The sequence below is a fragment of the Phaenicophaeus curvirostris genome, chromosome 5 (assembly GCF_032191515.1).
Source record: "Phaenicophaeus curvirostris isolate KB17595 chromosome 5, BPBGC_Pcur_1.0, whole genome shotgun sequence".
Taxonomy (NCBI): domain Eukaryota; kingdom Metazoa; phylum Chordata; class Aves; order Cuculiformes; family Cuculidae; genus Phaenicophaeus; species Phaenicophaeus curvirostris.
This window is the reverse complement of record NC_091396.1, coordinates 4414386-4433360: the sequence shown is the minus strand read 5'-3', so window position 1 is coordinate 4433360 and position 18975 is coordinate 4414386. Positions and strand designations below refer to the sequence as shown.

Here is an 18975-nt window from a genome sequence, read left to right as displayed (position 1 = left end):
AAATTCTTATTAAATAATTATAATGCAAAAATAACTTTACAGTACAAAACACACCTGACGGAATAGGATCACTATTGAAATAGTCCTACATGAGGGAAAGAAGAAAAGCTGGAAAATTGAAGAATCTTACTGCAGCAGCAGGTAGATTTCATGTTTTCTCCCTTCAAAGCCATAGCAGATTGATCAACCTTACACCAGCAATCAATTTCATTCTAGAAGCACTAAGGCAAAGGTTTACAGAAACTTGCATTACTCAAAGGAAACAAGCTACAAACCTTTCATTTTCTGACAGCACAGTTGACAGAGTAAGAAACTACAGTAATTCGGCCTGAAGTAATGGTCCTCTCACAAACTGTTCTCTGTTGTGAAAAGCTGAACATCCATTCTGACCTGCTGCCCAGTGTCCCTTGGCTCCCATCAAAATACAGTTGCTTGCTTTTTCACACAGGCTTTATAACACCGAGCACTTTACTTTGATTCATTTTGCAGACTGAAAAACTTCCACTTCTCTGATCTGAGTATCCTACTCCCCGAAAGAGCCACATTTCCCTCTGAGCTCGCTGCTCTTTCCTGCCTCAACACCCTCACGCGTGACCCGCGTACCTGATGTGCTCTGTTGCCAGGCTCTAGGAAAGTCTCTCTGATCCTCAGGCTCGCTTCACTTTTGATATGCTGCATTCTAGTTCTCTGAGCAGTGATTTTCAATCCCTGTCTTTGATTTATAGAAAATACTACATTCTTGCTCCAGCAGGAATATAAATATTCATGTATGTGTATTTGCCAGTTGTGTATTCAAGTTTGTTCTTCCAGTCTCAGGTCCTGATAACCACAGTGGGCCAGGGATTGTTTGAAACGCCAGCTAACCCGTACAGGTCCAGCTGCTCCTTTGAGCTGAAAAGGGCCTCTCAACAGGACCCATTTCTTTACGGGGCACACGGTACCTGGGGTAGCACAGGACAGAAATGAAGCAACACCCAAGACTCTGTATTAAGAAAATCTTTGCTGGACTCAACAGTCAATGGATCTACAGCCTTCTAAGAGTTTTCAAAGTAGCCTCAGACCCCTATAATCCTAAAATGTGACACGAATTTGGCTTCTCATTCCTTACACTCCCATGGAAGTCCCAGTCAGCTTCAGATCCCTGGTGTTTAACCTCTAGGCTTGGCCCATTCACACGCAGTAAAGCCCATGATGCTGAACAAAGATTCTGAATTCAGACATCCCTCTAGAAAACGAGAATTAGCTTCTAAATCTTTAAAGCACATAAAAAGAAACAATTTACAAACCTCATACCATAGTTTCTGTATCTTCAATATGTCCACAGCATCATCCATTTCCAAGAAGCTCAGTGCGGCATGGCAAATGCAACTGCAATGACAAGACACGCTAAACGTTATATACATTAAATACCCATTTCACACCTAAAATCAGTAAGAAGTTAAAAGATTAGAGTAAAAAGCACAATTCTCTGTACCCTAGAAGACAAACCTGTTGTATCTATCTTACTGTGCACTGCTGAGTGAAGTTCTATTTGGTTTTAAACTGTTGCGTTCCACAGGTTCCTACGAACGGGTCTCAATTTATTTAGTTTGGTAAATTATTTAGGCAGTGCAGCCATTTATGACTAAGCCCTCATTTCAGAAACCGTTATTTTATGATTCTCATTTAAGCTACGCAGCAGCAGTTATAAAACACTAACTTTATTTTGGATTGATTCGACTGCTGTTAGGAATGTCCTCCAGGTGTAATCGGAGGGGCTGCATTGTTGTCCACCTACTCACAAGTGGACAGAAGGGAACAAAATGCCAGGCTTTTGTCAGAGGTTATTTTCAGCTTGGTGATAGCACCGGCATTGCTCAGATCCCTGGAACCCTCTCTCATTCCCCTCCCCTCCCAGCCTATAGGGCCGACTGGGGCAGCCACTGCATATATAAAAAGGGCAGGAATCCGTTGCATCCAAACCTTTTGAGGCCTGAGAAAACAGGGAGAAACACCAAGCGACTGCGGTAAGTCTAGCGCACGTTGGGTTCTGCCAAGGCTGTCTGATAGAAGGGTTGGGGCTATTTATTTCTTATAACAAGTAGCAGAAACTGCTCACTGCCTGACAAAGAAAAATACGTTGGAGCAGTACAGAAATGAGAGTCCTGCAGAGCTCACAGCTGTATTTTAGGTTTGGAATGGCCAATTGAAAGATAGATTCTTCTGGGCTCCTCAGCCCAGTTGAAAGGATGAGGCTGTGGAGATCCTCCTTCATGAGACATGCCTGGATAATGGAAGTTTCAGGATCTTTAAAACATTTGGTTACAAAGATACTGAATTATGTTTTCCGCAAATACATTGTCTTTATACATGCACTTCTGAAAGCATACAAATCTACTAACTTTATAATTTCTCAGATAAAAGTATACTAGAGGTAAGGGAAAAAAAACCAAATTGACCAACCCCTCCCCCCCAAATATTTAATGTCAGTGACCAATTAGTTTTAAATCAAATCAAATGAATAATTCTATGCAGACTTGACAGAAAATGGAGCTCCAATAGTTCTTGATTTGCTTGGTTTTTTTCAAGTGATTCATTGTGAACACTTTTCTACCTAGAGGTAAAATTAATTCAAAGATTAAAGCCTTGGATGTAGATAAAATAATTCTGTGCCAGATCTCCAAAATCATGGCACCATTTCACAGTCCATAACAGTTTTGCTTGGCACTTAAAAGACTTAGTGCCTGGATATGGATTTAGAGAAGGATCCTGTGGGAGGCAAAGTGAAAGTTGATAGCCCCGGATTAGGTGTGGAAAAAAGCAACAGCCCATTTGCACAGCAGGATGCAGTTTCCCACAGGCACACAGGGAATCACACTGAACTCTGAGCATGTACGTGCAAGTATGTGTGTGGGGTGGTTGTTGAGTCAGAAATAAGAACCTTGTTCTACTGTCAGGGTGTCGTATTTTTTGGAGGTGCAATCTTAACTCTCTGCAAAAGTGTGCATCAAGGAAGTTCTAAAGAAATACAGCTTTACTGTGCTAGAAAATAATAGATAATTTGGAAGGCCAGAGGTGAAAGCAAAGGACTTGGACACAGCTTCGCACATGACCTGCTTTATATCAGCTCACTTGAAATCTGTTTCAGAAGTGCTTGTGTAACTTGCAGCCATCAGTGTCAATGAAAAATCAATATTTACTTTCCCGTGTCAGTGTGGAAATTCCCATCCCTTCATCTCTACCTGTTCACTTATTGCAGAAATAAGGGAAAAATATCAGTCACCATGAGATTGAAGTGGAGAACAGATGTGTGACATGGACTAATAAAATTTACCTGTATGCACAGTACATTGAATGCACTGGGATATGAGAAATGCGGTTAAAAAAATGTAATAATAATGTACCTTCATCAAAGGAGCTCAATCCTCAATCACAAATGTTTTCTTTGTTGTGCATCTATTCTGCTGAGAGAGAATACTTTCTGCAATACACTGGATTTTGACAAAGACACCTGCAGGCAGAGAAGCAGCAGCAGGAATCGTGCTTTACACTGCAGACACATCAAGATAAAACATAACGTCGCGAGTGCTGGTTGCAGAGAAAAACTATAGCAGCATTTGATGGCTAATTTAGTAAGGGAAGCTCTATAGTTTTACTCCCATGGTGCTGGGGAGGGGAGTAGCACTAAGGACGGTCGAATGAGTCACTGGTGGTCACGGGACAGGTCAGCAGCAGAGCTGTGATTAGATAGCAGCATGAAGTCTTGGCTGCGTTGGCATTTCCCACAGGCTTTAGCCGGGAAAAGAATTTCACATGTAGCCTTGACACTTGCATTTCAATGGAGAGAGTGATTTAATTTGGTATTATTACTTTTGATATTAATACATATATTCATTTATTAGGTAAGGAGTTAGTTTTCTTATATTTCAAATGAGTCTAGACCGAAGAGCTAGCTGGGACCGACACAGAGATACAAAGCCCACTGTATCCGTTGGTCCTGGTTCAGCATTTCTGCCCCTGTTTCTACCAATGGCCATGGAGACAGACATTTCCCACTCTGTTTATCCTCTTCAAAGCCATCCTGTAGCACATGCAGCACCCTGAGATATTCCTCCCAGCCATACAACAAGTGACTGTGCAGTCTGTTCAGAGATTACTTGAGCTCTAGGCTATCAAACACGTAAGCATTTAGAAGGGAAAACCTCATGTTTAGCAAGGAAACGCCAGAATTGCTTCCAAAACCTTTTCCACCTGCACCACAGTGTCTAGCACTAGTGCTGCCTTGTGCTTCCCTACACAACTTCCTCAGGGCAGTACTACATCCACTCTGCGTTTCGATCAGTGGATCTAAGTCTATTTTTGGATTACATTCTTATCAAAAGCAGTCTGATTAGAGTGAGACACTCCGTGACACTGACGTGACACCCAGATTTGTACAGCATGACTAACAGAAGACGGCTCGCATTTTTTCATGCCTGTGTAGAGCCCAGAAACACTTCAAAGGCTTCCTTGCTCTGCTCTAGCCTACGCAGTAGAGTTACAAGCCCTAAATAATGAGAAGCACGTATCCTTGGCTGCACATCCCGTGTATGTAAACTCTACTCCATATAGAATCTTCATTTTGAAGAGGAATGGTATGAGCAGCTGAATACTATTAGAGAAAGACCAAGAACACTCCTCCAGCTTAACAGTAACATGAGTGCCTGCCAACGCATCACAAGATTAATACTCTAAAGTTTCTTTGTCACATGTTTCATACATCTAGATTGTGCCCACTCTTCTTCCCACTAGATTGCCAAACTCTTAACACAGACCATGCAGTCAGCAGTCGCTGCAGGTTAACCAGATTTAGACATCAAGGTCCTGGAAATTTCAAGGGGAGCTGCTCAAGGCTGGGTTGGATGGGGCCTTGGGCAGCCTGGTCTAGTAGGATGTGTCCTTGCACATTGCAGGGGGTTGGAACAGGATGATCTTTAAGGTCCTTTCCAACACAAACTATTCTATGTGTCTATGATTTATGACACCCAATGAAATAAAGTGAAATGAAGACTTTAGGTACATTTTTGCCCTATGGCAAACAGAAGACCAAGTTCTATTTGCATGTAGAAATGATTTATCTACAGTTGGAATTTAGATGAGTAGAAAATGATGAGTGTCATACATGCCGTGGAACTTACTTGCTCATGGTAAAACTGCTGCACAGGCGGCATCCGCAGGGATTGCCACTGCAGTTCACTGTTCAGAGAGGTGAGCAAAGCAAGGACACGAAGAGCATGGACCTGCCCTGGCACCTCACCCACCTGTTAAACCAGCCAGTGCAGACATCACAGCATACGCTGCTGTCCTTACACTAGTACCCTCATGGAAATGCTTTGAGTATGACTTCTTTCTGCTACAGCTTCTCATCAGGTGATGCCAAAAAAACATGGAAAATGTGTATGCGTGCCCAGTCATGTTACTATAATTAGCGTCAAGAGCAATGGTTCTTTTAGGAACTCCAGCCACAGCCCGTAAGAGCACAAGATTTGATATCACACATTATCAGACTTGTTCAGAGATAATTTTTTTGCCTTCAGCTTATGATGTAATTAGAGCTGCTTTCTAACAAGCACCCCATTGCACTGATAGAGATGCTTGGCGTGTCTCTGAGAGGAATTAAAACAGCCAAAGCAGTTTCACAGAGACTGGAGGTGCAAACCGCTCTCCTCCCAGGCAGCTCTCAGTGCTGCTTCAGCTGGGAAGGGATTCAACTGGAAACTTGATCTGAAAGGGAACACTACAAACACAAAAATCTCACTGTAATTCTCAAGAAATGGCCAAAAAAATTACTTTCATCTCCTAGCACTCTTCCTTCTTTGAAAATGTCTGCAACATTGTTTGATTCATTTTTATAAGAGAAAGAAATGGCACAAAAGTACTGAAAAATAAGAGAAAATACAGAATGGTGGAATGAGACAATAAGATTGCACCGACACGGAAGATTTCTCTCTGTTCTTTTATCTCCCATCTAAAAGTAAGAGGAAAAAGATTTTAACAGAGCTGTTCAGTAAGAAGGGACCAAATTCACAGTCTGTTCCTTGGATGCAGTTATTTTTGTTTCTTATTTCAGCTACATCATGGTTTTTGCTTCTTACTTGTTACATTACAGATAAACAAAGTTAGGTAAGCTGAGTTTTCTTTTCCTTTCTGCATCATTACCATTTCTCAGCTGTCAGAGCAGTCTGGCCCGTGAACAGCCTCTCAAGAGAACTGACAGGGTCTGAAAAAGCTGAATGATGCTGTTGCTGGATGACAGCAGAGGACGAGGCTGATTGAGCTGGGGAGGTTGTTCAGCTGAGCATAAATCAGTCTCAAAAAAGAGAGCAAGAGATTGGATCTTGCATGAGGATGACAGGTGTGCTGTCTACAGCAGGTAAGAGCCACAGCAGTGAATAATTATAGGGAGTTAAGGACATACCAATAACCACAGCATTAAAGCAGAGAGGTTTGGATACGCATTGTTATCAAGCACTGACTGTTACAATATGCTCATATCACTCTATCTTCAGTGCTATTGCTTCAGCACATGCACATGCTCCTATGCTACCTTCCCTTCTCTGGACAGATGTCTTTTATACCATTGCAAGGGTTTTAGTGTTAGGAGCCAGAAGAAACTCCCTTTCACTTCAGCTTGCAGAGCTGCCACATAGAAATCATTCATTTCATTCTGAAATTCAGAAGCCAGAGTACAGAAGTCACTGAGACAGTGATAAATGTGGGACATCACTGTCCAAAGTACAGACATAGTAAAACGTTAGTCTAAAATGCAAGGCACTGAAAATCCCAGTTATGTTTCATCACTGCTGTGGTGAATACCCTTCTCTCTCATTCGACCTCAGAAAATTCTCAGGTAGCAGACCTGATTCAGCATTCAAAATCCTTTTCTTCGTTAACAATATCTCGCAGCGAATTTAATCAAACACAAACAGAACAAGCAGGCTTCAAAAGAACTATAATAAGAAGGTGACGGGTTTTCTAAGAAGGAAAAGGAAGGCCTGAGCCAGGGAGCTTGGAACAACCCGATAATACAATGTGCAGATGACAAGATGACGTCCCAGTCTTTCCAGAAACGATGACTCAAACAAGAAAACAGAAGGGCAAACCGTAGGTTGGGGTTGTTTCAGATGTGTGACAGCACAGTCATCAGGAAGGGCACTTACTGATCTGCCGTCAGGCTCTTGGCTCCATCACTGCCCTCCTGGATGACCTTGGGCAAGTCACTACAACAGTAACAGGAATAGCAATAGCTGGACCAGTAAGACCGCTTTCCTTTTTTTCCTCAGGTGTTTAGATTCTGAAAACAATTTATAAAGAAAAACACACCCAAAGCACCTTATGAATCCATTTGTTAGTACTCCATAACAGCTGTGGCGCACAGCAATCTTGCAGCATTTTGATGAGGAATTCAGCAAAGCAACAACTTGTTTCTATTAAAGTGTCCTCTGAAATAACATTGTACATTTGTTAAACTTCCAGGTGGAATTCTGCAGGTGCGAATCGCATAAAATGGTAAACAGAGAGGAGATTTAGATGAGATATTAGGAAGAAATTCTTTACAGTGAGGGTGGTGAGGCACAGGTCACCCAGAAAGACTTTGGCTTCCCCAACCCTGGAAGTGTTCAATCCAGGTTGGATGAGGCTTTGAGCAACCTGATCCAGTGGACGTGTCCCTGCCCACGGCAGGGGGTTGGAACTGGATCAGCTTTAAGGTTCCTTCCAACCCAAACCATTCTATGATTTTATACTGACACCAAAAACTGACTTTATATGTGTCATCAAGGAAGCTCATATGGCACTGGATGAGTTAGCATTTGCTTTGGAGAGGTATAAATAGTATAGGATGTATAAATATACTATAAATAGTAGAGGATGCTGTCTCTTAACTAAGAGTCTAGGTAGAATACTGTTCTGTAGAAAATTTAATGCCAAATACTGTCCACACGTCTGCTTCAACTCCAGTAAGCTTCAAAGAGTTTGTTGATAAAAAAAATTGCCTTATAAAACCCAATCAACACACAAAGCAAAAACTTACAAATAAGAATTTTTTTCTTGAAAGAAAATTACCATTTCATGGAAAATAAATCCTAAATCCGCTCCTCCAGAAGAAACATAAGTGATTCTGGCATATTTTTTTTTTTACTGAAACACCTCATAATGATTTCACATATTTACCCACCACAACAGACTGAGCTAAAGCACATCCTTATTTACAAAAGGTTGCACAGGACAGAGGATTTAAACTGCCCCTGCTCCCCAAAACACCAGACTAGCATCTTCTCCCATGTTCCTGCTACAACACAGCTGTGGGTAGGATACGCTGGCTACCGATGTGCCTCAAAAACATCTTACACCAGGCAAGTTCCCAACAGCAAGGAAGGTTTCCCAGGTCTCCCCTACTCAGCAGAACCAGCCACACAGACCTGTGCGGACTCAGATACCATCTCATCTCTCTGCTACCAGATAATCTCCAAGTACGGCGGTGGAATTCATAGAATCACCAGGTTGGAAAAGACCTGCAAGACCATCAACTCCAACCATACGTGTCCACTACTAAATCATATCCCCGAGCATCTCATCTACCTGCCTTTTAAACACCTCCAGGGATGGCGACTCAACCACCTCCCTAGGTAGCCTCCGCCAGTGCTTCATGAGCTTTTCTGTGAAGAAATTTTTCCTGATGTCCAATCTAAACTTCCCCTGACACAGCTTTAGGCCATTCCCTCTTGTCCTACCACCTATCAGCTGAGAGAAGAGACCAACATCCACCTCTCTTCAACCTCCTTTCAGGTTCACGTTGGGCAGATACTGGCTTGGAACTGCCCTGCAGCTGGCTGGAAAGGGGGCAAAATAACAAATAAATAAAATCAAGCTATTTCTATTTGAAGTAATTTTTGCTGTCGTATTTATTTATGCAATTTGACTTTCTAGGATACCTGTCAGATATAAGGATGCCAAACTGGGGAGGTGGAGCCAAATGTGGTGCCTGTGAAAAGACCGTGTACCATGCTGAGGAAATCCAGTGCAATGGAAGGAGTTTCCACAAAACGTGCTTCCTCTGCAGTAAGTCAGACTACACTGTTTTAACTTCACAGTGTTCCCATAGCTCTGTAAAAAACTTCCACTAAAGCTAGAATTACTTTTGCATTACTTTGCATGCAATGAAGAACCTTCACAGTTTCCCCAATTCAACGTGTTTGCTCATGGGACACCTGCAGTAGCCTTTTAAGTGCCTTAAGCAGCGTACAGGATGGTAAAAGCAACCAGCATCAGACTGAATTTCAGCGAGGGAAGGTTTTGTAAAGCTTATGCATCTTCCTTTTGGGAGAGTTTGCAGTAGAGGGCAGTCACACATTAATCATCCTACCTCACGTTCAGCACAGGGAGAGTGATTCTTGTCCAGCACTCCCTAGAAACCAAAAGATGACAACTGTTTCCTATCCTTCCAGTAAGGGAAGGATGGAAAATGACTGTATGTGGTTTTTAAAGCAGCAGCCAGTTTTCTGAAATGCCAGTTTGCCACTCCCTAGCAGCTCTTAAGAGTCAAGCTGAGTTTTCTAACCCTTTGCCCTGCGCTACCTCCCTCTCAGGCTCCTGGCTGTTCTTTTTCCAAACGTGGCTTGGACAGGACACTATAGTGCTGCATAATCACAGTATCTAGGTCCAACCCCAGGAAATCCTGCTTTCCATCCCACAACATGGCATATTATGGGTTTGTTTCAAGTTGAAAAGTCTAGAAGAGCTAAACAAATAGCACTTATAAGACAGAAGTATGCATGAACAGGACCTTACAGGAGATTATTACTTTCCTGGTGAATCCTAACCTTAATGCATTTAACACAAGAAAGCCGAAAGACATCACAATTTCCCACCAAGTGCCTCCAGTCTCCTCCTTCTCTATATTTCATACAGTCCCATTTCACTTTCTTTTTCACTCCACGCATCTCTAGTGTCTGGCAGTTTGATTCCAGGAACTTTGCTTTCTCTGCAGGATGAGCCAGCACTTTAAAAATCAGAGAGAAGGTATCAATTCAACTCTGCCCTTTATGGAGAGAGTAAACAATTTGGTAAGAACAAATGACAACCCTCAGACAGTTCTTTATGAATGACAAAGATATCTGTGTTGGGAAAACTAGAGACTTCTTATGGCTTCCACATGCTGCCTATAACAATTAATACTTGGTATCAGGGAAACTACAGAGAGAGGGACATGATGTGAAAATTATAAGAAAACCTTTAACTGACCTTGTCCTTTATCAGATACTATAAAATGACACAGCAAAAGAAAACAAATGAGTAGACTATCCGGTGTCTAATAAAACTAAACCGCTGTCCTAAGAGGGCCTAGTTCATGATATTTATCTCCTACCTAATACTGGAACAACTTTAAGCTTCATTCTTAGCATAACTGATTTTTTTTTAATGATTCACGATAAAAACACATACATCCATTAACTCTGCTGTTTGTTTGGTTTGCTGTGGGGTTTGGTTGGTTAGTTAGAGCTGGAGAGGTTTATTTGGTTTGCGGGTTTTTGTTTGTTTGGGATTTTTTATTTGCCCCTTGTATTCATAAGTCTGAACTAAATTATTAATAGGTTAGATATAAAAAAAGCATTCCCAGCAGAAGTTGTTTAAGGTCAAAAACTAAAGATGCATCTAAGCCCAGCTGGCATATGAGAGGTATGTTAATGGGCTTTACTTCTCCCATGATTCACACACTAATCAGGAGCTCAGGATGATTCCGTGTTGTGTATCGTGTTCATAGGCTTTTCAATGAACCACTTACAGGATTTCATTTCTCAACAGATAACAAATAACCCTCCCTGACTGAATCTCCGGTACAGAAACAATTAAGCTATTTAGTTGAGATTTTCTACACCCTTATATTAAATATATTTGAAATATATTTTACATTCTATTTGAGCAGACACACAAAACACACCAGTATTTTTTGACTAAAAACTTAAATTTGGTCAGAATTACTATCAACTCAAACCAACCTGTTAACACAGTAAGACTCAGACAAACTAAACTATAAATCGCACTCTCTCCACTCCATAGTTTTTCCCTACATAAACTTCTTTCCATCAAGCCCTCCCTCCCGTGCAGATTGCTGTTGACCTACCCTGTTTTCCTGCCAGTTTTTACTTAAGCCACAGCTGTGCTGGACATTTGGCAGGACCTCACACCATCAACCCGAAACTTCTCCGTGCCAGCCCACGAACAGTTATCTGTTGGCAGATGCAGATCTCAAAAGTTATTTCAACAATAGCACTTCAAGGGCTTCTGCTCCATCTGTCATGGTACATTGATACCCTGTCCCTCAGGTGCCAGAAATAGAAACACTTTATCTACTACTAGAGTTTCCATCATCCTGTAACTCCTTTAGCAAACATAATTATCATCTCAAAGCAGAAGAGACCGCAGCATGATGAGATCAGGTTCACACATTTACAGAAGCCCTTCCTTTTATTTCTCTTATCTAAAAAGGTCCTTGCAAATTATTTTCCCCTCTATACAGTGCGGTGATAAAATTAAAGGTGCAGAGGTTCCAGTATCAGTTTAAGTTCTCTGATGTGGGTGGATTTTAGACTTGCAGCAGGACAGTTAAAATAAACATGGGGGAAAAGGAACAAATCAAACACTCAGCTAGCTCTTCTAGAGTTTGAACTTCCAACCATTTTCAATATTTGTGTATTTCACAGGTTCCTGTTACTTCCAAGAGCCAAGCAGCTTTGTTTTCCAAGCTATCAACAGCTCACACATGACTGTAATGCTCCCTGTAGAGCAGGCACTTGGTCAAGGGGAGTTGTAAAGTTTTTCCCTACTTCCCCCCTACCCCATCAACCACTGTTGAAACTGAATAGTTTGTAAGAAGTGTTAAAACCGCAATTTTTAAGGATATTACAAAGCCCTCATTTTCTATAGGTGCTCCAAACTGAAAGCTTTGTCCTCTCTCAATGGGGCGAGAGCTTTCTCATGCAGAGTTCCCAAACCAGCACAGCACGCACAGTCACCAAGAAGATGGGGAGAGTACCTCCTAATGTTTTCTACTCGTTATTGTCCCGTTCCCGTGCATAAGCAACAAGGAGAGCTACTGGACCAGTAACAGCCCCTAAATGTTGACCAGGTTTCACATGAACAAAGAACTAAGGAGAGAGCGATCTACCTTCCACAGTCACTTGAAGAGAATAATTGTGCATGAGACTAGCCTAAGCAATACTCATTAGCTCTAGGTGGAGCTTGTGTTTCTCAGAACATGGATACTTGCTTACTGAGATGTCACATAAGCAGCTGATAGCCCTCAATAACTTTCAGTCCTTTCAAGTTTAGGGTTAAATTAGTGCTATATAGGATATAACTTGTACCCATTATGAAAGCTGGACATTCATAAGGCACATTCTGTCCAAACGCCTCCCAGACGTTTCCTAGTGAGCTAAACCAAGCGTTGGTTCTCTATAAGGAGCATGACTCGGAAAAGGTCTCTGGTTTTGGAATGGCTATCATCATACTCTTACCAGTGATGTTATGGGCTGCATCAAAAGCAGCACGGCCAGCAGGTCAAAGGAGGTGATTCTGCTCCTCTACTTCGCTCTGGTAAGGCCTCATCTGGAGTACCACATCCAGCTCTGGAGCCCTCAGCACAAAAAGGACATGGAGCTGTTGGAGCAGGTCCAGAGGACAACCACAAAAATTATCTGACAACTGAAGTACTTCACCTACAAGGATAAGATGAGAACGTTGGGGTTGTTCAGCCTGGAGAAGGCTCAGAAGAGACCTTAGAGCAGCCTTCCAGTACTTAAAGGAGGCTACAAAAAAGATGAGGACAGACTTTTTAGCAAGGCCTGTTGTGTCAGGACAAGTAATGGTTTTAAACTAAGGGAGGGAGGATTCAGACTGGAAATAAGGAAGAGATTTTTTACAATGAGGGTGGTGAAACATTGGCACAGGTTGCCCAGGCAGGTAGAAGAGGCCCCATCCCTGGAAATGTTCAAGGTCAGGTTGGATGGAACTCTGAGTAACCAGATCTAGTTAAACATGTCCCTGCTTCTGCGAGGGGTGTTGGACTAGATGACCTGTGAATGTCCCTTCCAACCCAAAGCATCCTAAGATTCTGTGATCCTGGAGGGAGTCTAACAGAGCTGAAATTACCTGTTATTTGGGATCATTACTTCGCCTTGCACTACAGCTCAAGCAGATAAAAATGATGCCCTGTCTGACTCTAGACAGAATATGCACGTTACAACCTCTTTTAGAAACATGCTACATAAAACCAGCATGGGCTGACATGAGAAAGCCACTGCAGACACAGTGACTTAAGGTGCAGACACGCAGTAGAGTCAACATCCCTGCAACTTCCATTTATTTGATATTTAGGGGCTGAAGATGTTCTCCAATCCATTGTAAGCTTCACAAATCAAGACAAACTGTCTCGACAAGCCCATGATTTTCCCAGGGTTAGAGGGTAACTTTAGAGTGGCATTAGAACACGTTGCGTGCCTGCACGACTACTTCAGCAGCAGCCCACAAAGGGCTAACACCCTCCTTTTCCTGTAACTTCAAAGATAAACAAAAATAAACACTAATTGTAATTATTACCAACCACATAAATACAAATGTGCAAATATTTACCTGTGCACCTCTTCCATTCTCAGTGGCTTGCAGAAAAGCTCTGGACAGCACCACAGTAGCAGCTCATGAGTCCGAGATCTACTGCAAAACTTGTTACGGGAGAAAATATGGTCCCAAAGGCATCGGCTTTGGACAAGGGGCAGGATGTCTCAGCACTGACACCGGTGACCATCTGGGCTTGAATCTGCAACAGTGAGTTAAATCCGCTGACATCACCTTTTCCTGGTACTACTCCTCACTCTGTGGGGTGTTTTAGATACTTTACTCTGTCTTCCATAACATCCAGCATAAGTAGCAGGCTTTCCTACATCCTACCCTTCAGTGGACGCTAATTTACCAGTTTTTAATGATGTTCTGTCACTGTAAGCCTTCTTTATAAATTACCTCCTCCTTCAATGGGCAATTATTCTGCAGAAGCAGCCTTTATGTGCCACTCTAGACCTAAATATTCACTGCAATTGTAATTTGCCATTAGTAACACAGTGGTAAAGTCACAACCAGCAAACTTGAGAATAATTTTTTCCCCATCAAGAGGCCAAAATACAGTTAGAGAAATAATCACACCACCACATACTGTTAACTCTCCTCTCAGTGGGGGAAATAATGTTTCTAAATCCTCCCCATGGCTCGAATAACACTTACAAACACACCAAGATGTTTCAACAAAGGAATTCTAATGGGATACCATCTTCCAAAAGCCTCAGCTGCACATAATTATCTCTGACAGTACATTTTTAAAGTATTTTTCTACTATTCTCCAAGCTGCACGTTTCCAAATGAACAACGCTTTTCTCTTGTATTGCTACAAGGAAACCAATTAAACAATATGCTGTGCAGGAAATAAAAGTTTAAATAATGTATTTATCTGTAGCTCCCTGTGAGATATGAATCCATTACAAGTAGAGTTCTGCATCAGAAATTGTCACATCCTGTAGATTGAATGACCTGTTGCAGTCCAACAATCCAATAATTCAAAAACCACTTTGTGAGAAGCACAAAGACATACAAGCACAAGGTCCAGAAATAGAAAGCAAAGCTACTTTTCTTGATGTGCTTTCAACCCTAGGCCGGCTACAACCCCCTTCCCTGTCCAAATGTTCCTGTGACTAATGAAACAACCACCTGCAAAGTCTAAGGTTCTTCCCAACTCACCGAGTACAGGAGTCAACCAGTTAAAAAAATGGAGAGGTCTCAGGCTTGTACTTGCCTCTTGCCTCTCAATAAAGCAAAATTTTGATTATTTTTCATGAAATATGATCATTTCTGCACGTGACGACTGTCAGCTCTGTGCACCCAGCCCTACACAGGTAACAGCATCAGCTTTTCAATCACACAATGCAGAATTCAACAGAACACTTACATTTTCTCTCTTCCCACCTTTAGCCTAAGAGCAGTCATTTAGTATTTTTTTACCCTTACCAAAAAATCATGAAGCCATACACCTAGAAGGAAGAGAATGTTTTAAGTAGTATGTTAAAACACTGAAAACTTCTGTTCTAGGGGCTCACCCAAGTCAGCTCGCCCTTCTACACCAACTAATCCTTCAAAGTTTGCTAAAAAGATGGTAGATGTGGATAAATGCCCTCGCTGTGGCAAATCGGTGTACGCGGCAGAGAAAATCATGGGAGGAGGAAAAGTAAGTAGCTCCTATAGCACTAGAAACAAAACACACTCCTATAATAATGATGAAGTATAGCTTGTAGGTCCCTGATCTTTTAAATTTTTACTCATAGTCTTGATGAAGAAATAGGAGGATGAATTAGCAAATTGCTAGACTCCGATGCAGTCTCTCAGCTTTGAAATCCTGTGCTTTTCATAAGCTTTCTCGAACGTTTTGCATCTTGTTATGTCTGAGGAACAACTCCCAGCTACAGCACAGATTGGCTCTTCTACTGCTGCCATTTTACTAATGTCTCCAGGGATGTTTATAATTTAAACATTCATTTATAGTGGCGTTTGCAGAGAAATTTAAGAGATTCTGTGACTAGAAAAACAAAAGCTCATCTCATAGGACACGCTAGGTCTCTGCTCTAGAAGCTCCCACTAAGATATTATCTCTGCATATAAAGAAATGTCCAAAACAAGAATAACACCTGTAGCATTCTCTATAACTTTTTGTTAGAGCTGCATTAAGAATGAAGTCACCAGGCAAGCTCTTGATGTGAACTAAATGAAAAAAAAAACTAGTCTAGAATGATAAAAATGAAAACTGTAAGACCAGTAAGACAATCCTTTTTACACCATATAAAGCAACATTTCCTTGCTTATTTTATCTCCTAGCCATGCACTTTCTGTAATATATAATGATTTATCTTAATTTCCACAGCCTTGGCATAAGACGTGCTTCCGCTGCGCTATTTGTGGGAAGAGTTTAGAATCCACAAATGTCACAGACAAAGATGGAGAGCTGTACTGTAAAGGTAAGAATTGTAATGAGCTGAACTGAATCAATCTGATTTTTTTCTTTTTAGATCCAGCATTGCCATCACGATCTACCTTGTTGCACGCTTAACTCCATGAAACGTTAGGGTTTTTAATAACTTTCTGAAAGCAAAGGAAAAAGCTATGGTAACATCACAGCCACATCTTCTACTGTTAATGTTAAAAAAGTATATCACCATAAGAAGTTCAACAAGTTCAAGGTCCTGCACCTGGGTAAGGGCAACCCCAAACACAAAAACAGGCTGGGCAGAAAATTAATTGAGAATAGCCTTTAAGAGAAGGACTTGGGAATGCTGCTGGATGAGCAGCTCAATGTGAGCTGGCAACATCCACTCACAGCCCAAAAAGCCAACCATGTCCTGGGCTGCACTGAGAGCAGAAGGACCATAAGGGCAAGGAAGGTGAAATCAGCCCCTCACCTCTTGGGAGACACTCACCTGGAGTTCTGCATTCAGTTCTGGAGCCCTCAGCACAGCAAGTCCAGAGGAGGCCACAAAGATGATCAGAGGGTCACATCATCTCCCCTGGGATGACAGCCTGAGCAAGTTGAGGTTATTCAGCTGAAGAGAAGGGTCTGGGGAGACCTTGTAGCAGCCCTTGAGTACTTAAAGGGGGCTACAGGAAAGCAGGAGAGTGGCTTTTTATCAGAGTGCAGGAAAAGAATGGAGGAGAACTGTTTTAAGCTGAAAGAGGGGGGAGATTTAGATCAAGCATTAGAAAGAATTTTTTTCCTCTGAAGGAGGCGAGGCACTGGCCCAGGCTGCCTGGAGAAGCAGTGGCTGCCCCATCCCTGGAGGTGTTCAAGGCCAGGCTGGATGAGGCTTTAAGCAACCTGCTCCAGGAGGACGTGTCTCCACCTACAGTAGGGGACTTTCGTGTCCCTTTGAACCCAAACCATTCTATTATTCTATGATTTTGAAGCTCTATTCTTTCCACTAAGATGATACCCTCTCAGCTCTGCCCTCAGACTGTCTAGCAGGAACCTGCTTGGCAGTCTTGTACCTGCACAATCTCCCTCACTAAAAAGAAAAAAAAACCCAAAATCCCCCAAAAAACAGATACGTACCTTCAAATGTTAATCGTTTAAGCTCACAGTCGTAGTACGAATTCTTGTCAGTAAAACACGAAAAGATAATCTCACTGTATTGGTAGCACACAAGATAACACACTAATGCTGAATTATACACCCAAATATTCTGCCCAGCTCAAGAAATTTCAGACTCCACTTGACTCATAGAAATAGCTTAAGGGGGAAAAAATACGCTATATTTTTTGTATCCTAGGCTAAAATTCACAGAAAATCCTGAAGTATATAATACTTGAGAGTCCTCTGACCTGGAGTACAGCCTGACAGCTGCAAGGGATCAAATCAGCACACTGGAAAAAATACAGTGACCATTGCTACCTCCTCAGCAGAGTTGCAAAAAATAACTATGCATGCACTTAGAAGTTGAAACAGAACAGTTTATACTACCCTCAATAGCTCCCCAACTACACTTGAGCTTTTTAACCTTGTTTATAAGTCTTTGACTTATTAGTCTGTTTTATTTATACAGACCAAGTTTTACTGAGTATTTCCAGGCATGAAAGCAGATTTAATAAACATCTTAAATGCAGGTTTTTCAGGGTTTCGTTTTTGGTTTTGGGTTGTTTTTTGGTTTTGTTTTTTTTTGGGTTTTTCTTTGACATCAGATATGACTTTTAACTCAAAGATTCCAGTGAAATCAGTGATTCCAGTTGCACCAATAGCATCTTTAACAGGAGTGTCGACAGGTTCTATTCCAGATGACCTTCCTTTTATTAACTTAGTTTTGGTAGCAGTACTAAAGTCATTCACTTCTATATAAAAACATACAGAAAACCATTCACCTCCCTCCCTCTTTTGCAGTTTGCTATGCAAAAAACTTCGGTCCCAAAGGAATTGGGTTTGGTGGTCTCACTCAAGTGGAAAAGAAAGAAGAGTGCGAATAAGAAGAACTAAATGCACCAGACTAACTACTGCAGATGCCACCAAGTGACAGCTGTCAAGTAGAGCACTAAATATCACATATTGCTAAGAACCTAGGGCATTTGTTTTACGTTTTCCACCTAGCAGGAAAAACTTGAGAGATTGTACTAAAAATTGTTAGAATAGCTTAAAAAGGTAATGATAAAACTAGATTTGTGTTTGTTTTACATTAAAAGTAAAAAAAAAAAAAAACAACACCCCTCATGGAACATTACTGCTTCTTAAACCAGTACTAACCACACTTTAGCCAAGATTTAAAAGACTCTGCATACTGTCCCATTAACACAGACACCCAACAGACCAAAGGGTCGGAATGTTTCATTTCAGGCTGTGTTTTCATTTGTTCAGAATAATGTTCTGTCTATGCTTCTACCAACCTACTGGTGTTCTGAACACACTGGCATTTTGTGTTACGGCAAACTACATGTTATTCACCTTGTGACAATTAAAAAGGATTTGGACTTCTTATCTCAAAGGGAGATACTACTGAAGAATATCATTTTCTTGGAACACAGTGTTGTCAAGTTTTGTAACTGTATGTTTTCAGGCTACAATAGAGTAGTGATGGCGCTTTACGTTACTTTTAATCGAATATGCTTCTGCTTTGTTTTACAACATTGCAGATAAAATGCATATCATTTACATGTATGGAATCTCCCATTTCTTAACTACTAGATCTCTGTTCCATTACACTATTTTACTCCTATGTCAGTAGTCCAAGATAGTATTAAATTTTTCAGTCTTGGATTTATTTCCCTGCTGGCTTTCATTTATTATTTCATAGAATCATAGAATAACCAGGTTGGAAGAGACCCACTGGATCATGGAGTCCAACCATTCCAATCAAACACTAAACCATTCCCCTTAGCACCTCGTCC

The 18975-nt window shown here is 41.4% G+C and overlaps 1 protein-coding gene across 1 annotated transcript; it reads left to right on the top strand.

The window, feature by feature from the left end:
- The first annotated feature begins 1910 nt into the window (after positions 1-1910).
- Positions 1911-18237, top strand: CSRP3 (cysteine and glycine rich protein 3). The gene is made up of 6 exons (XM_069857440.1): positions 1911-2006; positions 8947-9078; positions 13671-13839; positions 15148-15283; positions 15974-16067; positions 17978-18237. The coding sequence occupies exons 2-6, from the start codon at positions 8967-8969 to the stop codon at positions 18058-18060; spliced, it is 594 nt and encodes a 197-aa protein (XP_069713541.1). The 5' UTR covers positions 1911-2006; positions 8947-8966; the 3' UTR covers positions 18061-18237.
- The last annotated feature ends 738 nt before the right edge of the window (positions 18238-18975 follow it).

Bases quoted from the DNA above. Each gene is read 5' to 3' on its own strand.
- CSRP3 (XM_069857440.1), top strand. From the start codon at position 8,967: ATGCCAAACTGGGGAGGTGGAGCCAAATGTGGTGCCTGTGAAAAGACC. The intron at 9,079-13,670 runs GTAAGTCAGACT...TTCCATTCTCAG, and splicing joins CAAAACGTGCTTCCTCTGCA to TGGCTTGCAGAAAAGCTCTG. The intron at 15,284-15,973 runs GTAAGTAGCTCC...TAATTTCCACAG, and splicing joins AAATCATGGGAGGAGGAAAA to CCTTGGCATAAGACGTGCTT.